The sequence below is a fragment of the Primulina eburnea genome, chromosome 12, assembly GCF_022965805.1.
Source record: "Primulina eburnea isolate SZY01 chromosome 12, ASM2296580v1, whole genome shotgun sequence".
In the NCBI taxonomy this organism is placed as follows: Eukaryota; Viridiplantae; Streptophyta; class Magnoliopsida; order Lamiales; family Gesneriaceae; genus Primulina; species Primulina eburnea.
The window spans coordinates 31,589,055-31,611,509 of NC_133112.1; the positions used below are offsets into that span (position 1 = coordinate 31,589,055).

General features: G+C 37.0%; 1 protein-coding gene across 7 annotated transcripts; it reads right to left on the reverse strand.

The window, feature by feature from the left end:
* Nucleotides 1-13,396: 13,396 nt before the first annotated feature.
* LOC140807210 (F-box/kelch-repeat protein SKIP11-like) lies at nt 13,397-17,027 on the reverse strand. Of its 7 annotated transcripts, none has more exons than XR_012112644.1 (2): nt 14,467-16,630; nt 13,397-13,542 (listed from the first exon to the last, which is right to left on the reverse strand). XR_012112644.1 is itself a non-coding variant. In XM_073163958.1 (2 exons), the coding sequence occupies exon 2, from the start codon at nt 15,867-15,869 to the stop codon at nt 14,544-14,546; it is 1,326 nt and encodes a 441-aa protein (XP_073020059.1). In that variant the 5' UTR covers nt 15,870-16,006; nt 16,637-17,027; the 3' UTR covers nt 14,315-14,543. The 7 variants fall into 7 exon arrangements, 4 of the variants coding, with proteins under 4 accessions (XP_073020059.1, XP_073020057.1, XP_073020060.1 ...); XR_012112643.1 differs by lacking the exon at nt 13,397-13,542 and adding an exon at nt 13,598-13,846; XR_012112642.1 differs by lacking the exon at nt 13,397-13,542 and adding an exon at nt 13,927-13,942.
* Between the last annotated feature and the right edge of the window lie 5,428 nt (nt 17,028-22,455).

Sequence of the window (22,455 nt, forward strand, 5' to 3'; positions counted from 1 at the left end):
GGAGATTTAGGAAAGAAATTTATATAAAATAACTTGAGGAATTTTCTACGCCTAGGCAAAAAATAAGGTTTGTAACTGGTGAAGTTTCTGTATGGCTTAAAACAAGCACCACAACAATGACACAAAAAATTTGACAAAGCCATGATAAAATGTGGATTTAAAGTCGTTGAATACAACAAATGTGTATATGTAAAAGATTCTTATCATCATGAGTAATGATAATATGATTAAATTCACCAAGAAGTTTTTGAATTCAAGATTCGACATTAAAGATATTGGCCTAGCCGATGTAACCATTGGAACTAAAATCCATAGAACTTCATAAGGGCTAGTTCTAATTCAATCCATTATGTATAGAAAAGTTTTGAAAAATTCAATAAGGATGATTCTGCATTGGCTAGAACTCTGATATATATGAGCCAACATCTATCAAAGAATCGAGGTGAGATTATATATCAATTATAAATACTCTCGAGTAATTGAAATTATGATGTACTTAATGGATTGTACAAGACCAAACATAACTTATGCATTTAGAAAATTAAACAGATTCACGGGTAATCCAGGAATTGAATACTGGAAATATTGTCAGATTGTTGAGGTATTTAATTTACACTTGTGACCATGAGCTGCACTATACTAGATATCCCGCAGTTATTGAAGTATATATCGATGAATTGAATATCTTATATGAAAGACTAAAGGTCTACAAGCGGATTAGTGTTCACTCTAAGAGAAGCAACATTTGCATGAAAATATTTAAACACAGGGTAATAACTAGATCCATAATACGAGTTTATAGTCATTGAAAAATGTACTGAAGAGGTTGAATGACTGCTTCAATTTGTAAAAGATGTTCCATGATAGTAGAAACCTGCGACGGATATATATACGTCGTAATTACAATATCATTAGACAACTACTCTTAACTATAGTAATCTATGTTGACTATGTAAAGTCAAATGATAATATAGCGGATCATAAAAAAAAGGTTAAACAAAGAGTTGGTGGCAAAATCACAGAGGGGAATGTGACTTGAGCCTATAGAATAATTTGGTGTGAAAGAAATTCAAACTGCTCTGACTGGAGATCTCAAGAACTAGGTTTAAAGGGACAACCTAATCGTACTGATTTGGTGAGCACCATGGAAGTTATCTCTAGTCCATTGTTATAATGAAACCGTGAATGTTGAGGATAATCATACAAATTTTAATGATTCTAATGAGAAGCGATAAAGATTCACCTATGTGAGAAACAAATGAGGCCGCTTTATATGAATTGTTAGGCTCAACTCTAGACCCTCTTGTAGAACCAAGCAAGTGTTCATGGTCAAAACGAATAAAATCATGAGAACTAGATTGTATCGGGATGAATCATGTGTGAATTATATCTTAATTTACACAAAAAACTGAATAGTTCAAGGACTTTGTGTCTACTAGTCAGTTAATAAGATAAATATACTTCAAAATGGAATATTTAAAAGGTAACACTTACATATCTCATAAAAGATTCAACTGTTAAACTTTATCATAAAGCCTTTCATAGCTTTGTGCTATTGTGATTTCCATTTTTTGTGAATGGAAATTGAAGAATAAAATATTTAGTGTATGGCGTAAGTATGGAATGAAGAGGTTATCCCACATATGAAAATAAAGTTGGTATGAGCAAACTTATATTGATTTACACTTTATGAATACGTAACAATGACTAGTTAAGAGGCTATCTCACGCTCACGCCTGCGCAGAAGGAGATTTTCATCGGAAAGTTCTAACTTGTATGCGAGAGCGACCTGAGTGCGTTGAATGTCAGATCGATCAAAGCAAAAATCGCACACATAGGCTAACCCATGTTTTGCTATTTTTTTCATTGTGGACGAGAACTTCCACATGCCCTAGCTGAACCTACTAGATGATACATTTCATCTGGTTGTCTGTTGGTGCTTGGGATGACAAACTTTTCGTGTTTCAGTAGGCCAACTTTTGGCCTTTCGGATGCCCATCCTACGACTATCTGCATGGATTTTGTGCACCTATAAATAGATGTGTCTATAGTCCTCGATCCGCACAGCAAAAAAATCTTTCATTCCTTGTTCTCTTTTATTTTTGTTATACAGTTTCCGTGATAAAGTTAGGGTATTTCTTCAGTAAGCTGGTGTAGTACCTTTATGCTAAGTTACTACATGTTTAGCCATTGTGTCCTGGAAAACAATTGTCTGTCTTAATCATCAGAGCACCACCGGAGAGACATATTTGTTTTAAAGAAATTGTACTTGTTAGATGCTTCGGTTTAGTTTTCAGTTTTCATTATGTTTTATCAATTATGGATTGATATATCATTTTTGTACTATTTAATCGTCCTGAATAATAGTTCACATTTTCTTTCGTGTTTACGTTTTTCTAACAATAATATGGTTTATCGGTCATGTCAATTTTTCCAGAGAAAAAACAAATATCGTCCTTGTTTCTGAAGAAGAGGTTACATGTGGAAGCTCGGGTGTTTTGTGTGCAGAAGATTGAGATGTTATTCCAAATAGTACACTTGTAAAATACCGTGGTTCGAAAAAGATTTTTAAAAATTCCAGAAAAAATCACAACTCAAAAATCAAATACAATTCTCTTTTACCTAAAATTCTTTTCTACCATTTTTCAAATTAAATTGTCTAGTTTATCGAAGTGCGACAACTTTCTTTCCAATCTTGATGTTAAAACAAAATATAATTAAATGTTGCTAACTATATTTTTTTTAAAAAATAACCAAAAATGAAAGTTTTTCATAAGTTCTGCTGTAAAAAATAATATAATACTTATATTAAAAATAAATAAATTTTTTTAAATATAATATCTTTTATTTGTGTTCAAATTATCAACAAATTAATCAAAATTTATTTTCACGATAAAAATTAATATCGAACTATGATAACTTATATTTACCTCTACATCATTTCATTTTGTTTACTATTATAAGATAAATAAATATTAATATTCAGTATAATTGGATAAGTAATAAACATATATTGATCTTGAATGAAGAATAAAAATAAAAATTGGATTCAGTCGAAATTAGATTCCATCGGAAGGCTCAAAAAACAACATATAAATTCGAGCAGAGCTATTTCAGACCTTAGAAGAATATCCTAAAAATATTTCAGGCAGAATGACTTGTTTTGTAAACAATTTCTGTAGCAAAAGGACAACATTTTATTCAAGCCGCTTGTCTAATTCCTCAAGGTTGCAAGACATATTTCTACATATCAGAGCAAAAACCAGGACCAATTTAAGGTTCTCGCCAAGGGAAACATAATCAAGAGATCTTGGTTGAACACCACGCCACAGTTCACCATCTTAAAAGAACATTCATCGTAAATGCTTAAATTACAGTGTACGTGTCCCTTCGACCCTTCGTTTACCATGATGCCCAAAAAAAAAACGAAAGATAGAAAGAAGACCGTTCTTATGTGAATGTTTCAACCGCATGCAACGTCATGGATTTGTCATGGATAAACCCAGCACCAGAACTGAAATGTCAATTACTCGTTTTTCTTAAAAATTACTAGAATTTTTTTTCTAATTCATTCAGCCGAAACACAAGCATTTAAAATATGAATATTTTGCACAATTTAAAAATAAACTAACAAACTATTATTTGAAAATCTAAAAGAAAGTAATTCAAAACATAAAGTCATAAAACGTCAACCAACCTAAACTAACATTATTTCAAAAATAAATTTAATTCTAACATCCTCTCAAAACCTCTGAAAAGCATCATAATCATAAAATCTTTAAGTAATCATAAATCATAAACTTATTTTACTTGCGGAAAACTAGCGACTGTCATCGAGTTGTGTGCACCTTCAGTCCAACAAGATCAACCATCAAGACCTCTATTAACATTAATCTCATGCTCACCTGCATCGATCACACCTAGTGAGTCTATTGACTCAGCAAACCTTAATCATAATAACAAGTAATACATATATATTCACAAGCAACAGTGAAAATAGTTTTAGTTAAAATAGCTTTTCATGAACATAAACTTTAACATTTTCCTTTCAGCAGATCATATCATATTTCCTTTTAGCATATCATATCATATTTCCTTTCATCATATACGTAGACGTTTCCCTTGTTATTGAATTCAGATCCTCAATTGTGACTTTAGTATGTATCTATCTACGTATTACCACGGTACGGGGCAGCGGGGACATCAACGATACTCTCACCAGTCAACTAAGCATTGGCCTTACAAATTATCGTATCATCGTATCATTATATTAATCACAATCAATTCACCTCCTTCAACTTTTGTATATCCATAACTTATAAAAATTCGTGCACATATATTTTTCTTTCAAAAACAAAGCATTCAACATGTCTTTTAGCATTACGTTTCATCATAAAAGTTCATAAACATTTGAAATAAACATTTTAACATTATTCATAGCATTCAGGGCAATGCTAGGGCGTCTAACATTTTTCAGGTGTAAAATGACCGTTTTGTTCCTGAAAACCCTAACTTTCCATATTTATCATTAGACCTTGAAACGATTACCCAAATCATTCCAAATTTAACATATTACCTTACAATACACCCATAAATATTTTTTAGACGTAAACTTTAGCTTCTCGACTAATATCCCAATTCATTTTTAAACTTAGACGTACATTCCGATTTTGACTCGTATTGACTCGAAACTTAACCAAACTAGCATCATAGCTTAATAGCACCTAGTTATACAATATACAACCCAAATCAAGCCAATCAAGACCCATAGACCAGCTTAGGAATCTTCTGAAATTTTCTGCACAAAACCTTAGCCCTAGTTGGTTCGATCCCTAGCTTGCCTCGGCTCCAGCCCCTTAGCCACCATGTCCAGGCCTTATTTGACCCTCCTAGGACCTAAACCGAACCCATAACCTGCTGCAGAACCTAGCGGCCTTAGAAGCCAACACCCTCAACCCGTCACTCTCCAAGGCATGCGCGGCCATGCCTTGCATCCGGCTCTTTGCCCTTTGAACCAGCCCTTGTGCAGCCACCCTAGGACCATCCTATAGCCCCCTTAGGTCTCCTAGACGCGCCCTAACAGCATCTAAGTGCCATGCTTCTCAAGGACTCCTAGCTGAAACCCTAGTCTACAAGGATTATATTTTCGTGCAAACCTTTGCCCCTGCTGGTGCACCCCTCATCTAGGCATCTATGGACCCTTACCATGTTGGAAAAATGTCCTTCAAGTTACCCTACCATGGTAGCCCCTTTTTACATCATTACCATAAGTTTTGAATCACAAAAACATGAGTTGTATGCATGTATGCCCATGAAAACGAAAATATACCATGTTTATCATGTTTATGCATACAAGCATGCATCAAGCATATAATATGGTGTGAAAGATGAGAAAAAAGAGATTAAAGCGTGACATACGCTCGAAAATCTACTTGCGATATGGGGGACCTTGCTGAATTTTTCTTTCAAAAATCGTGAGTTTCCTTCTCCGAATTCATGTGGTGTGTGTTGCTTGGCTGATGGAAGAGTCCTTGTGTTTTTTTAGAAGGGTGGGCGTGTGGTATGTATTTAAGGTTTGGGGTTTTAAGGCTCAATATTTGATATATAACACAAGGTGCAAGCTTGAGCCCATTAACCTAGTATAATAGGTTCATTAAGCCCTTGTTAAGGAAAATTTGTGAAAATAATATTCGAGTTCTCAAAAAGTCCCTATTTTCATTGAAAGTTGAATACTAGTTTAAAATACGACTCGGCGTATAAAACACCTAATTTTAAAATTTCATTTAAAATAGATCACACATTAAAAATTTAAAAATAATTTTAACAAAAATATTTTCTCTTATATTGTCGTCGGTCTCCGTTCCTTGATCGCGACTCAAATAACATTTAAAACACAGTTTTATGCATACTAACTGAAAACCATATTTTAAACATGTAATCATGCACACAATGATTAATTCATGCCATTAAAACTATTCAACTAGTCATTTTCTATTTTCCCTAAATTTGCATAGAGTTGATTACGTCATCGCATTGGACCTTACAGTTCCTCCCTCCCTTAAATGGAATTTCTTCCTCGAAATTAAAACTTACTGAATAACTCCAGGTAGCGATTCCTCATGTCCTTTTCAGTTTCCCAAGTAGTCTCTTTCTCCGAGTGATTTAGCCACTTGACTTTGACCATTGAATAACTTTGTTTCGGAGTCTTCTTTCTTGCCTACCCAAAATTTGTATAGGTCTTTCCTCGTATTACATATTTGGAATTGACTCGTAATTTAGTACATGTGATGGGTTCGACATGTACTTTCGCAGCATCTAGATATGAAACACATTGTTTACTCCATCTAGCATTAGTGACAGTGCCACTCTCTAGGCTAATGTTCCAATCCTATCCAAAATTTCAAATGGTCTTATTAAACCTCAGATTGAGCTTGTTTTCTTGCCAAATCTCATAACACCCTTCATAGGTGCTACTTTTACAACTACGTGATCGCCTATGACAAACTCTAGCTCTCTTCGTCGCTTGTCGGCGTAGCTCTTTTTTCGGATTTGTGCAGTCTTCATCCTATCTCGGATTTTGACTACTAGCTCCGCTGTTTGCTTGATCAAGTCCGGACCAAATTTCCATCTTTCACTAACCTTATCCCAATGTATATATGATCTACACTTCCTTCCATTAAGTGCCTCGTAAGGAGCCATTCCTATAGACAATTGGTAACTATTGTTATAGGTGAACTCCACTAGAAGTAACGTTGGTTCCCAACTTCCTTGGAAATCAATCACACAAGCTCGGAATATATCCTCCAAGATTTGAATCACACTTTCAGACTGACCATCGATTTGAGGATGGAATGTTGTGCTGAATAAAAACTTTGTCCCCATCGTTGCATGTAGACTCTTCCAGAAAGATGACTTGAACCTTGGGTCTTGGTCAAAAATGATAGACACCGGAGTCCCATGCAGTCGAACAATTTCTCGAATATACAGCTCTGTATACAGTGTCATGGCGAATGTCGTCTTGATAGGTAGAAAATGTGCTGATTCCGTAAGATGATCAACTATCACTCATATGACATTGTATCCCTTGATAGTCCTCGGCAGTCCCACAAAAAAATCCATAGTAATATTTTCCCATTTCCACTCGAGAACAGGAAGTGGCTTAAGATTCCCGGCTGGCCTCTAATGCTCAGCCTTAACTTGCTGGCATGTCAAACATTCAGACACAACACGTAAGGTGTCTCGTTTCATGCCCGACCACCAATATAATAACTGCATATCCTTGTACATCTTCGTGCTTCCAGGATAGATGGAGTACAACGTATTGTGAGCTTCCTTCATAATAACCTCTCGCAGTGAATCATCACTAAGAACCCATAGTCGATCTCGATATCGAACTATGTCATCCTCCTCAGAATATAGCTTCTGACCCTTAGCTTCATTTGTCAGTCTCCATTTTTGTAATTTCTCATCAGAAGACTAACCTACTCGAATTCTATCCCTCAGAGGCGACTGAATTGTCATAGTTGCAAGATTGGTGGCCTCTCCCCTACCATATACTACAAGCTTGAATCTTTGAATCTCGGACTGCATTGATCTTTGAAGTGATAAATGAGTAATGACTGCTGTTTTTCAACTCAATACGTCTGCTACTATATTAGCGGATGTTAGCTTATATCTCACTCGTAGTCCTTTACTCACTCTAACCATCGTCGTCGCCTCATATTCAACTCTTTTTGGGTGAAAAAGTACTTCAAGTTTTTATGGTCGGTGAAAATCTTGCACTTCTTCCCATATAAGTAATGTATCCAAATATTCAGGGCAAAAACAACTGCTGCAAGTTCTAGTCATGAGTCGGGTAATTCTTCTCATAAACCTTCAACTGTCTAGACGCATGAGCTATAACTCGGTCATTTTGCATCAAGACTGGGCCTAAACCAAGCTTCGAAGCGTTCATATAAAGAACATACTCTCATTGCCTCAATGGCATCGACAGAACTGGAGCTGAAGTCAAAGCTTGCTTCAGCTTCTCAAAACTCTCTTGACACTCGGATCCCCAAATAAATTTTGCATTCTTCTTTGTCAAAGCGGTCTGGGGTACTGCGATAATAGAGAAACTTTGAATGAACTTTCGGTAGTATCCAGCAAGACCCAAGAAGCTACGGATCTCGATTACAATTTTCGGTACTAGCCATTCTTTAACTACCTCGACTTTGCTCGGATCAATATCAACCCCATCTCTAGAAATGATGTGGCCTAAGAATGCCAATCTCTCGGGCCAAAACTTGCACTTGCTGAACTTGACGAATAACTTTCGATCTTGCAATAATTGTAGCACCATTCTCAAGTGCTGACTATGCTCCTCTCGGATCTTCCAATAAATCATAATGTCATCAATGAAGACTATGATGAATTGACCAAGATATGGTTGAAATACGCGATCCTTGAGATTCATGAAAATCGCTGACGCATTGGTCAACCCAAACGGCATGACCATAAACTCATAGTGCCCATATCGAGTCCTAAAAGCCGTCTTGTGAACATCAGACTCTTTCACTTTCAGTTGATGGTATCCCGAACGAAGATCTATCTTCGAGAAAATCGATACTCTTTGCAATTGATCAAATAAGTCTCCGATTCTAGGAAATGGATACTTATTCTTGATGATGACTCTATTCAGCTCTCGATAGTTGATACAAAGTCGCATACTACCATCTTTTTTATTCACGAATAACACTGTCTTCCCCACAGAGAACAACTAGGGCGAATAAAACCCTTGTCCAGCAATTCTTGAATTTGATCCTTCAAATCTTTCATTTCGTCGGGTGCTAAACGATAAGGTGCCTTAAAAATTGGCACATTGTCCGACATTAACTCAATAGAAAATTCCACTTCTCGGTCCGGTGAAATGACAGAAACGTCTTCATGAAAGACACTAGAAAAATCTCTGACGACCTCAACATCCTCTAGCTTCTGAATGACAGGAACATGTGCTGAAGTAACACATGCTAGAAAAGCTTGGCAGCCTCGCTTAATAAGTTTCCTCACACTGATGCAGGAGATGATGTGTGGTATTTTCTTGTTTCTCGATGCCTCAAAGATTAAAAAATTTTCCACTGATAGGTCGAATAGACACTGACCTTTGCCGAAAATCTATCGAAGCTCCATTCAAAGATAGCCAATCTATGCCAAGTATGATGTAAAATTCAGGCATTGAAAGTACGATAAGGTCTGCCTAAACCACATATTTTTGCAAATGACGCTCTAGATTCTTCATAATGCTCGAAGTGACCATTTGATCACCGAAAGAAATAGAAACTTTAAATCCAATCCCATATCCTCGGGTATAATATTTAGTCGCTTGACGAATGTCTCGGATATGAATGTGTGTAGCTCCCGAATCCAGTAATGCGTAGGTAACTACACCTAGAATGAATATCCTTCCAGTGATTATAGTCGTGTTTGACTCTTCCTCGGCTTTCTGCATCACATAAGCTCTGCCCACAGTCGGTCTTTTCTTCTTCGGGCAATCAACAGTTTTATGTCATTTTTCCTTGCATATGAAGCACCTATATATTCCACACATACACTTGCCATAGTGTAAGAAATTGCATTCTTTGCATAGTGGCCTCTCCTCAGATTTTGGTGCTCCAGACTGTCGTGGCTTTTGCTGTCTCGGCTTCTTCAATTGTCCTTGGGGTTTTTGTTTCCCTTGGGCTTTCGGAGGTCCCATAAATTGTCTCTTGACTGGCTGAGAGCTCTGCTAGTGATGCTGCCTCTTACGCTGCATCTCAAAGTCAATATCTTTCAAGGCTTGCTCAGCTTGGAATGCACAAGTGGTGGCAGCTGCATAGTCCGTCGGTCGCATCATAATCACATCCCGACGTATGGTAGGTCGAAGGCCATCCATGAATTGCCTTAATTTCTCAACATCATCCCTAGCAACAAGGGGTACAAAGTGACAACCCCTATCAAATCTCCTAACAAACTCAGCCACAGTCGTGTCTCCGTGACGGAGAGTCATGAATTCCCTCTTCAAGCGTCCTCGAAAGTCAGCAGCAAAATAATTCTCGTAGAAAATGTTCTTGAATTGCACCCAAGTGAGGGTGGATAGATCAACTCCATGCTCAGCTCCTTCCCACCAAAGAGAAGTGTCGTCTCGTAGCATATACGTATCACACCTAACTCGGTCAGCGTCTCACATATTTAGATAATGGAAATGCAGAACAAGAGATAAAATCCAACCCCCATTAGAAAAATGGGTCGGTGGTGCCAGTAAATTACTTTGGACCCAGCCTCCGAAACTGATCATACATGTCGTGCTATGGCTTTGGAGCATGATGAGCATGTTGCTCAAAGAAACGTACCATGCCCTCTAGAGCACATGTAGCAGCATCCCCATCAGGAGGGGGGGTGTGCACTTCCTTGACGATCCTCGGTATTCTCGGCTTGCTTATCGGTACTAGGTGCGCGTCTAGGAGACATTATATCTGAAAGTTTTTCCAAATTTCTAACGTAACCAACGTGCATTTAAATTTAATTTTCTAATCATGCAGCATCTACAATTTTTTTTTAGCAACTTTAAGCATATATAATATTTAACCTCAAAAAAATACTTTTAAACATGTAACGTAAACGTATAAATCATGTAAACATGTAGGTAACATCATAAAAATGATGTAAAGCAATTAAACTTACAGACTTGAGGCTTGATGACTGCGCTTTTCGGAACTAGCGGTGGCACAACCCTTTGCAGGAACATTGCTCTGATACCAACTGAAACGTCCATTACTCGTTTTTTTCTTAAAAAGTACAAGAAATTTTTATTTTTTTCCTAATTCATTCTGCCGAAATACAAGCATTTAAAATATGGATATTTTGCACCATTTAAAAATAAACCAACCAATTATTATTTGAAAATGCAAAAGAAAGTAATTGAAAGCATAAAGTCGTAAAACGTCAACCAACCTTAACTAACATTATTTCAAAAATAAACTTAACTCTAACATCCTCTGAAAACCTCTCAAAAGCATCATAATCATAAAATCTTTATGTAATCATAAATCATAAACTTATTTTATTTGCGGAAAACTAGCGACGGTCGGGTTGTGTGCACCTTCAGTCCAACAAGATCAACCATCAAGACCTCTATTAACATCAATCTCATGCTCACTTACATCAATCACACCTATTGAATCTATTGAATCGGCAAATCTTAATCATGATAACAAGTAATACATATACATTCAGAAGCAACAGTGAAAATACTTTTACTTAAAATAGCTTTTCATGAACATAAACTTTAACATTTCCTTTCAGCATATCATATCATATTTCCTTTCATCATATACGTATACATTTCCCTCTTTATTGAATTCATATCCTCAATTGTGACTTTCGTATTAGCTGTAGGTTGATGGATCCATCTATGTATTATCACGGTATTGGGCGGCGAGGATATCAGCGATACTCTCACCAGTCAACTGAGCTTTGGACTTACATATTATCGTATCATCGTAATAGTCACAATCAATTCATCTCTTTCAACTTTCATATTTCCATCACTTGTAAAAATTCATGCACATATAAATTATTTTTCTTTTAAACAAAGCATGCAACATGTTTTTTAGCATTAACGTTTCATCATAAAGTTTCATAAACATTTGAAATAAAAATTTTAACGTTATTTACATTATTCAGGGCACTGTCAGGACATCTAACATTTTTTATGTGTAAAATGACTGTTTTGCCTTTGAAACTCTAACTTTTCATATTTATCCTTAGACCTGGAACGACGCCCCAAATCATTCCAAACTTACAATATTACCTTAAAATACACCCATAAATATTTCCTAGATGTAAACTTTAACTTCTCAACTAATTTCTCAATTCATTTTTAAACTTAGACGTACATATCGGTTTTGACTCGTATTGCCTCGAAACTTAACCAAACTTGAACCATAGCTTAATAACACCTAGTTACACCATATACAATTCAAATCAAGCCAAGAAAGACCCATAGATCAGCCTAGGAACCTTCTGAAATTTTCTGCACAAAACCCTAACCCTAGTTGGTTCGGTCCCTAACTTGCCTTGACTCCATCCCCTTAGCCACCATGTCCAGGCTTTAGTTGACAGTCCTAGGACCTAAACCGAACCCATAACTTGCTGCTGGACAGAACCTAGCGGCCCTAGAAGCCAACACCCTCAACCCATCACTCTCCAAGGCATGCGTGACCATGCCTTTTGTCCGGCCCCTTGCCCTTTGAACCAGCCCTCATGCAGTCGCCCTAGGATCATCCTACAGTCCCCTTAGATCTCCTGGATGCGCCTTAACAACAGCTAAGTGCCATGCTTCTCAAGGACTCCTAGCCGAAATCCTAGTCTACAAGGATTCTATTTTCGTGCAAGCCTTTGCGCTTGCTGGTGCAGCCCTCGTCTAGGCATCTATGGACCCTTAACATGTTGGAAAAACATCCCTCCAAGTTTCCCTACCATGGCAGCCTCTTTGTACATCATTACCATAAGTTTTGAATCACAAAAACATGAGTTATATGCATGTATGCCCATAAAAACGAAAATATACCATGTTTATCATGTTTATGCATACAAGCATATATATCAAGCATATAATATGTTATGAAAGATGAGAAAAAAGAGATTAAAGCGTGACATATGCTCGAAAATCTATTTGCGATACGAGGGACGTCGAAGGATAGGGCCTTGCTGAATTTTTCTTTCAAATTCGTGAGTTTCCTTCTCCAAATTCGTGTGGTGTGTGTTGCTTGGCTGATGGAAGAGTCCTCGTGTTTTTTTAGAGGGGTGGGGCGTGTGGTATGTATTTTAGGTTTAATGTTTGAGGGCTTAATATTTGATATATAACAAAAGGTGCAAGTTTGAGCCCATTAACCTAGTATAATAGGCCCATTAAGCCCATTAGTAAATATTTAAAATATTTTGTTAAGGAAAGTTTGTGAAAATAATAGTCGAGTTCTCAAAAAATTCTTATTCTCATTGAAAATTAAACACCGTTAAAATACGACTCGACGTATAAAACACCTCCAAACACCTCAATTTCGAAAATTCCATTTAAAATACACCACACATTAAACAATTAAAAATGATTATTTAATAAAAATATTTTCTCTTATATGGTTCCAAGTCTCCGTTCTTCGATCGAGACTCGAATAACCTTTAAAACACAATTTTATTCATACTAACAGAAAACTCTATTTTAAACATGTAATCATGCACAACATAATTAATTCATGACATTAAAACCATGTAATTAGTCATTTTCCATTTTCCTTAAATTTGCATATAGTTAGATTACGTTATAGCATTTTACACCTTACATGAACAATCAATTTATTAGGTGCGAAAGCATCAGCACATGCAGGACCAAACGAACGCGATCGCGTTGAAGTTGACGTCGGTATGCATGACATGTAACAATCTTTAGCATGCTGATTTATTTCTTATACTAAAGATGACACGGCTTTGGGGGAAACTGGTAGCATTAGAACTGGAGGGGGAAACGGAAACCTGTACCCAAGTTAATTTTTTATGATAAGATTGGTTTTGGTAATGTAAGAAGCACTTCAAATCATGTCCTTGTAAAGCCTAACAATTGCTTACTGCAGCAGATTCGAACAGCAAGGCGATGGCATACTATTCATGAAGAACGAAATCATCTAAAAGAAAATGAGAGTCCCTCGTAGTTATTAACCACTCCCCCACGTAGCACATAACACCACACACGCCTAGAGAAGCTAAAGTTTCACGTCAGCCCACTAGCCATTTTCCGGTCGCTTATCAGTAATCGGTGGTTCGGTGCAGGGACCTTAATCTGGCCCATGATGCGAAAACTTGTCACATCGATCCTATATCTGCTTCATTAATTCTTAACGAGAACATCAATGTTAGACCACCAACAACTTGAACCCTAAAGACTAACCATCTATGCAAGATACCCCGAACTTACTAGCCATTCTATATTTGCTTGTGGAGCCGAAGGACATACCAAATATGATAGATGAAAAATGTGAACCAAAAGACAAAGTACAATGAAGGAGAAATGTATCAAAAAATGATTTGTTCCCGCATATCCTAACATTAATTAGAGTAATTACACAAATCAAGTTACAAATAGACACAATAGGATATTAATTTCTGGATGATACCAAGAAAATTTGGAACCAATGAAAATATGAACACTAATAGACACCCAACTCCCCTTCAAGGTATAAACCTGTTTCTGTTCATATTTATGCTATAATCGAGATCTCCTTGTGTTACTCAAATGGGAGAAGACAACTCAAAGAAAGAAAACATTTGAATAAATTTTAATTATCATACTCAAGATAACCTGAGAAAACATTCAATTGATCTCGAGTAAAATCAGATAATCCTCTATCCACCTACCATTCCAAAAGATGAAAACAAAAAATAAAAGTTTGGATAAATTACCCATTAGCAAGAAGCTGGTTGTATATATGAGCTTGAAACAACATATTGATACAAATGGTGCCTTCATCTGTAAATATTCAGCACCCCATCACAGCACAATTATAAACGAAACTTCCAGATCTTTTTCGGCCAAGCAAATCCCATTGAGGCGGACCTTCGCTAGGAACCCATGAATTAACTTCAATAAACCCTTCACCTGCATTTTGGAGGCCCCCAATCACAATTAGCCGATCACCACATGCCCTAAAAGCTAAACCCCAACCATACATAGAGTCCATTCGTTCCGGTAATCTTCCTACTGTAACCCAAACCCGATCAATCTTGTTGTATTTTCTCACCTCCATATCAGCATGATCTGCTGCATATAGCTCATTATTTACAACAGCAATCAGTGGTGGTGCTTCTGATGTTGCAGGCATATCATCCCTTGCAGCCCGCACAGGGGACATGTTCGGGATTTCAGTCCAAATCCCAGTTTCCAAATCATATTCCTCACCAGACGTGAGAAGCTTTGAATCAGCTCCTCCAACCCCTCCAACGACATAAAATTTACCATCCATGAACACCCCAGAACACATTTTTCGTGATTGGTTCATGTTCCGGAGTGTTGTCCACGTTTCCAAATCGGAATTATATAATTCTGCAGAACTAAAGATGTTATTATGCGAATCACAGCCACCAGCCAATATCGCGATTTCTCCGAGACTGGCAGAACCGAACAAACATCGAGGTGAGTTCATACTCATCCCTGTAGTCCAAGTGTTCGTTAACAAACTATATCGATAAATCACGTGCGACATAAGATCCCTACCGAAAACAAGAAGCTCGGTTCCCACAGCCAAAGATTCCTTATCTGAAAACACGAAACAATCATTCGGATCCATTCTTGGCAACTGCATCCAGCGACGGCTACTAGGGTCAAAGGCTTCCCATTCGAGCAGCTGGCATGAAAAATAAACCCAATGCTCAACCACACCGCTTTGCCTCCTAAATCTATACAGATCACCGCTTCTAATAAGAGAGCGGAAACTCCTGTTCAAGGATGCAATAACTCCATAATCAGCTCTAGAACACTTAATGAGGCAACTGATGGAGTAGTCGCGCCCAATGGCAGCAATTAATGAACTTGAATCAGAATTATCACCAGCATGTCGTTGACTGCTGGATTGGTTCCAAAGGGTATTTAAAATCCCACCAATCGATAATGTGGTGTCAATCAGATCTACCGAATGTTTCAACTTCTTCCTTACAGCCATTTCTTCCTCTTCATTTGTCTCCAACATTCTATTGTTCTGCTGAACCTCAACTTTCTCGAGCCAGTAATTCAGGCAAGGCCAACTGCCTTCTCGATCACAAGTCATCGGATAATCCCTCGAAACCAAGCAAGCACGGTCTTCCAACATGTCTTACAGATCCAAACCAAAAGGGAGAAACTATTTTTCTGCTAAAACCAATCCAAATGCTTCTTCCTATTGTGCACTGCAATATATTCGCAAGCATAGACCAGAATTTTAGATATCCTACCATAAAAAGGATTTAACTGCATACAAAAGTTCAGAAACGAAATCAGAAAAAAAAAATTCTACCAAGATTCTTGTATTATTCATCACTACAAGTTCCATATTAGCTTTTCGAACAACATTTATAAAGCCTAAGAAACATATTAAATTAGGGGGAAAAAACCGAGGACGGCAAGTTTACACCACCGACCAGAACTGATCCAAATCCAATAAACAAGATTAAGAGATAAATGCTGATCAAAACAGGAAAAAAACGATCTTTGCACAAAAACAACGACAAAAACCAGCCAAAAAAGCTTTTGAAACGCAGAAACCGCAAAAATTAGGGAAACCCAGATTCAAGAAGACCTCAAAACACATCGAGAATAACGGCTTTCAATCAACGGAAACATGCATAAATCCAGAAAAGCGGTACAGATAGATCCCCAAAATTCAGATCAAACAAAAACCCAGCTACCAAAACTCGAAAAAAAAAATCAATCACACCCAGAGCTTCAATCTTTCATTGGTTTTGCAATCAACAACCCAGATTAGATCTATCGCCACAGTCCCCCAAAAAATAAAAGAATAATAATCTGAAGTCACAACAAAAAGAAAGCAAAATAACTCAATAATTGACTAAAAAATTCTTAATCACAGGGAACACTTACATATGTATGTTGGATAAGAACAAAGAAAAGAAAGATTTGTATTTAAATACAACAACCCTTTCTTTCTCTTCCCCCCTTTACAGGTATCTATGCATGTATTCTCTTGTGTTTTGTGTGTTTCTTTCTTTTGCCTTTATTTCTCTTGTTTTAAGCTTTATTCATATATATATATATATATATATATATATGTTTACATATATACGTAATACATATGTATGTCTGTGTGTGTTGCGGGGTGTGGGGGGGTGTTTTGAAAGTGAAGAGCAAGAACTGCTGTTTCGATCTTGGTTATGTAGTAACAGAGATCCTTCGGATTCTCACGGCAGATCAAGCAAAGGCTTCGGGCTTTGGGGCATATAATCTTTCGGAGGACCCCTTTTTCTTCTGTTTATCTGTATTTACCAATTTTGTGAATCTAACATTTTATTTAAACAAAATTCCATTTTTTGCGTGGCAAGGTTACAATTTTAGACAAGTCACCAATGGCAATCTTTCGTGCCCACTTCTTTTATATTAATGCACTTACGTCACGTTACGTGCTTGTACAATATTTTTTAAAATTTATTTACTACACAGTAATTTAGATATATGAATTGAAAAAAATAAATAAAAAAAAAAGAGAAAAAAGTACATAATATGAATTAAAACCTACAACTTGATGTTTAGGAAAAAAAAACTCTATCCGCTTAACTAGCTACTTACATTAAAGTTTTAATATTTTATTAATTGATCTCAAACTTATACAAATTTCAAGTATCTTTTATATATATATATATATATATATATATATATATATATATATATATATATATATATATGTTTAACTATAAATTTATCGAACATGCTAGTAATCTTGTGCACGTGTTGTGTCCAAACAATTAATCGTTTTTATGTGTAATATTTTTGATATTAAGTAATTTTAGATTATGGATTAATATATGTACCATATATATTATGACACCATGATGTTGATTCTGTCTTTATATATTTTAATATAATATAGGTTAGATGTATGCAACTTCATGATATGATTGCTACCGTAGTTTAGTGGTATTTGATTAAATATTCTATTATTTCTGATTATTATTTTTTAAATCATTATTCGAAATGATTGATATATATAGTAATAAATAGAAAATCATATTATTTTTCGTGATCTACAAATGATCTTGTTTTTTAAAACTTTATTCTAGTAAAACTTTTGGAAACGATAATGATAATAAGTAGTTTAGTATTTTTCTGTATTATAAAGCAGGTTTTTTTTTTTCATTTTATCGAGGCAATTTTATTTCTAATTATTTTTTTTCTGAATAATATTTGTATCAAATAAATTGTAAAACTAACTGAAAATAAAGATTGTATTTGCCATTTTGCTGGCCTAAAAAACAAATATATAATAGAACAATGATTTCACTAAAATTATTTTTTTTTCTATATAGATTTCTCCTTTTACATATATATTATAATATCGATTCAATCAATAAAACTAGATTTTTGTAAATGATTTGGAAAATAAATTCAAATTTATCAAATCTTCTATGTGGAAACCCATACAGTAAGAAAAACTCTTAATAAGATATATTTGGTTATGAAAATAAATAATTTTGCTCTAAATTATTATTGGACTCTATACTTACATAATAAGATGTTGTGGTGCAATAATTGTTTTTATTGGGAGAACAATTGAAATTTGACATTTGAGTTGTTGTATGATTTAAAATATTATAGTAGCATTATTAATCAAAACGTGAAGTTTGAGCAGATATACAATTTAAAATATTAGAATTGCAACGTAATCATTTAATATACATTTTGTTAAAAAGTCAAAAACTTAGCCTTTCATTTGATATCAGAGCCAAAACTACGTAAGTACGATTATTGAAAAGATTATTGTTGGGTTCGTTAATTGACACTGCCAGAAAGCAAGTGAAACTTCATGTTTAGGGTTGTATAGTTTACAATATTGAAATTACATTGTTATTATCAATTATAATTTTGGTAAAACTACAAATGAATGGTCTTACGACCGTAAGTTAAATCATGTCGCTTTTAAATTTAGTCATATATGCATTAGTGTGCAAAGACGAGATCATGCACCAAGAGAAAAGTTTAGTAGTTCAAATGACTATATTTGAAACTTAAATTTGAGATTATTTGAAACTTTATTTTTAAGTATGTATTATGCCCTATGAGTGCCTGAATCAAAGAAAATTCTGTGTAAGATCCATGGTCGATCATGGAGTAATTGGAGGCAATAAAATAGCTGTGGACCACACCTTTACAGCTTCTTCGTCGTGGCGGAACGACCACCGGAGTCCGCCGAAAGTCGGCGTGACACGTGGGCCTGTGCTGGATTGGAGAGTGAGGCTTGGACAGCTGGATTCCTAATCCTGCACAATAAGGAATAATCACCACTCAGTTAAAATATTCTCAGTTATTTTATTATTTGGAATTAATAAATCTAGGTTGTTGGGGTATTTTTTAAAAAAAAATTACGAATCATAAAATTTTATACTGAAAGGGATTATTAATTGATATCAAACTTTGTTACAAAAAAAATAATATAAAATATTTCTACTACATATAAACAAGGAAAAAACTTAAGTGAAATGGTCTCACGAGTCGTATTTTGTGAGACATATCTTTTATTTGGGTCATCCATGAAAAAATACTACTTTTTATGCTAAGAGTATTACTTTTATTGTGAATATAGGTAGGGTTGACTTATCTCACAGATAAAGATTCGTGAGACCGTTTCACAAGAGACCTACTCTATAAACAAATTAGATATCTTATTATAATTCATTCTTTCGACAATAATCATGTTACATGTGATGCGTATCCATAAAATATAGAAATGCAATCGATAGAATTTTATAAAATTATAGAACAACTTTTCGGTTTTGGTTTTAAAACTTGAACCAAAAAATCAAGGATTCATGATTCGGTATCAGTTCCGAATACTAAAACCAAGAAATCGGAACCAGGGAGGACTGCCTCTGAGCCATAGACAAGGCTGTAAGGTGTTTCCTGAGTGGATGATCGTGGTGTGGTCCGATATGCCCATAGCACACTGGGTAATTCTTCCACCCAATCTTTGCCTTTCCCATGGAGTCGGGCTTTTAATGCCTGCACAATGATTCTATTCGTTACTTCAGTTTGACCATTAGCCTGAGGATATGCTACCGAAGTGAAGGACTGAGTTATCTTCATTTCTTGGCACCAGGAGGTTATCTTCTTTCCTTGGAACCGCCTTCCATTATCTGAAATCAACTTTCTCGGGATGCCATATCTGCAGACAATACTTTTCCATAAAAACTTTATAACCTCATCCTCGGTGATTCTAGCTAAGGGCTCGGCTTCAACCCATTTGGAGAAATAATCTACTGCTACGAGGAGTAATTTCTTCTGCGCTCGAGCTATAGGGAAAGGACCCACAATATCCAAACCCCACTGGTCAAAGGGGCATGATGCGAAGACCGGTTGCATGCTTGTAGCTGGGCGGTGGTGGAAATTAGAGTGATGCTGACAACCCTGACATTTTTGAAAGAAACGGGCAGCATCTTGGGTCATCTGAGGCCACCAGAATCCGGCCAATATGGCTTTGCGAGATAGAGCTGTTGCATCGAGGTGTTCACCGCAGCATCCTTCGTGTATTTCTCAAAGGACATACTCCACCCCGTCTTCTGCTAAGCATTTAAGCAAGGGGCCCTGATGAGATCGCCTGTACAAGACATTATTTAGAAGAACGAACCTGGGCACTTGTTTCCTGATCTTTGCAGCCTGGACTCGATCCTCTGGGAGTTTTTTATGCTCTATGTATTCCATGAGAGGAGCCATCCATGAGTTCACTGGAGGCGGGGGTGTTTATTCTTCAAGGGATGATACTAGCCGGGTAAAACAGAGAACCTCCCGGGTGCTTATTTCTGTCAAGGAAGCAGCCAGTTTGGCTAGCATGTCGGCCTCTGTATTTTCTTTTCGGGGAATTTGTTCGATACTCCAGTCTGTAAAGGATGAAGCTTGAGCAGTAATAAGCTTTAAATACTTGAGCATTTTTTCGTTCTTGACCTCGTAGGCTCCTTTAATTTGTTGGGTAGCCAGCTGAGAGTCGGAATAGATAATGACTCGGGAGGCCCCAACTTCTCGGGCAGCACGCAACCCTGCAAAAACAGCTTCGTATTCTGCTTCGTTATTCGTGACCCTAGAATCAATCCTCAGAGCCAGTTTGATTTTCTCTTCTAATGGGGAGATCAAGACAATCCCTACTCCACACCCCGATAGGTTTGAGGCGCCATCAACAAACACCCTCCATACCTCTTCCCTACCGGGCTGAATCATCTATGTCAAGAAATCCGACAATGCCTGCGCTTTTATTGCAGCTCGGGGTTTGTATTCAATATCATACTCCCCGAGTTCCACAGTCCATTTGACCATTCTCCCCGAGAATTCTGCGTGACTCATGATTCTCCCGAGGGGAGAATTGGTGAGGACCACAATGGGATGCGAGAGAAAATACGGCCTTAACTTTCGAGCGGTCATTACCAAAGCCAATGCTATCTTTTCCAATTCACTGTATCTCAACTCTGATCCTCGAAGGGAATGACTAACATAATATACAGGCTTCTGATCGGTCCCTTCGTCTTTGATGAGTACGGAGCTAACAGCAACTTCAGTAGCCGAGAGATAGACCCACAATTTTTCTCCGGGCTCAGGCTTTGCCAGGATGGGCAGTTCAGCCAGATGTTTTTTCAAATCTTGAAAGGCCTGCTCGCAATTATCGTCCCAACCGAATTTCTGCGCTTTTCTCAGGATTTGGAAGAAAGGGTAACTGCGGTGGGCAGATCGGGAAATGAAGCGTGACAGGGCCGCAATTCTCCCTGTCAATTTTTGTACGTCCCGGACAGACTGAGGAGAGGGCATGTCCACAATGGCTTGGATTTTCTCCGGGTTAACCTCAATTCCTCGGTCCGTGACCATGAACCCCAAGAACTTTCCGCTTTTAACCCCAACACACATTTGACCGGGTTAAGTTTTATTCTGTACTGTTTCAGAGTGACGAAAGTTTCAGCTAAATCATCAATAAAATGAGCGACTTCCCGGGTTTTGATTAGAATGTCATCCACATACACCTCGATATTGCGACCTATCTGTTTCTGAAAAACAAGATTCATCAATCGTTGATACGTAGCCCCTGCATTCTTTAATCCAAAAGTCATCACGACATAGCAAAAGGTACCCCCGGAGGTAATGAAACTAGCTTTATCTTGATCTTCCAAAGCTAAAGGGATCTGATGTTATCCTTGATATGCATCCAGAAAGCTTAACAGTTCACATCCAGAAGTGGAATCGACCAGCTGATCGATCCGGGGGAGTGGATAGCAATCTTTTGGGCAAGCTTTATTCAAGTCCCTGAAATCAACGCACATCCTCCATTTCCCAGTAGATTTTGGGACAAGAACTACGTTGGACAACCACGAAGGGAAATGGACTTACCTAATATGCCCGGCCTTTAGCAATTCTTCCACTTGCTCTTCAATTACTTTATCTTTTTCAGGGCCAAAATGTCGCTTTTTCTGCTTAACTGGCCGGGATCCCGGGAGGATGTTTAATTTATGCTCGGCTACTCGGGGCGAGATCCTGGAAAATTCCTGCTGAGACCAAGCAAAGACATCAATGTTAGTTTTCAAACATTGCAAGAGATTTACCCGGGTGGTTGCGCAGATATCTCGGGCCACCCGGACGTTCTTTCCTGGCTCAATTTCAACCACTTCCTGTTCTTCTTCAGCCACAAAGTGCACTTCTCTTCCATGGGTCTCCTC

Coding starts and splice junctions, on each gene's coding strand:
- LOC140807210 (XM_073163958.1), bottom strand. CDS start 15,869: ATGTTGGAAGACCGTGCTTGCTTGGTTTCGAGGGATTATCCGATGACT.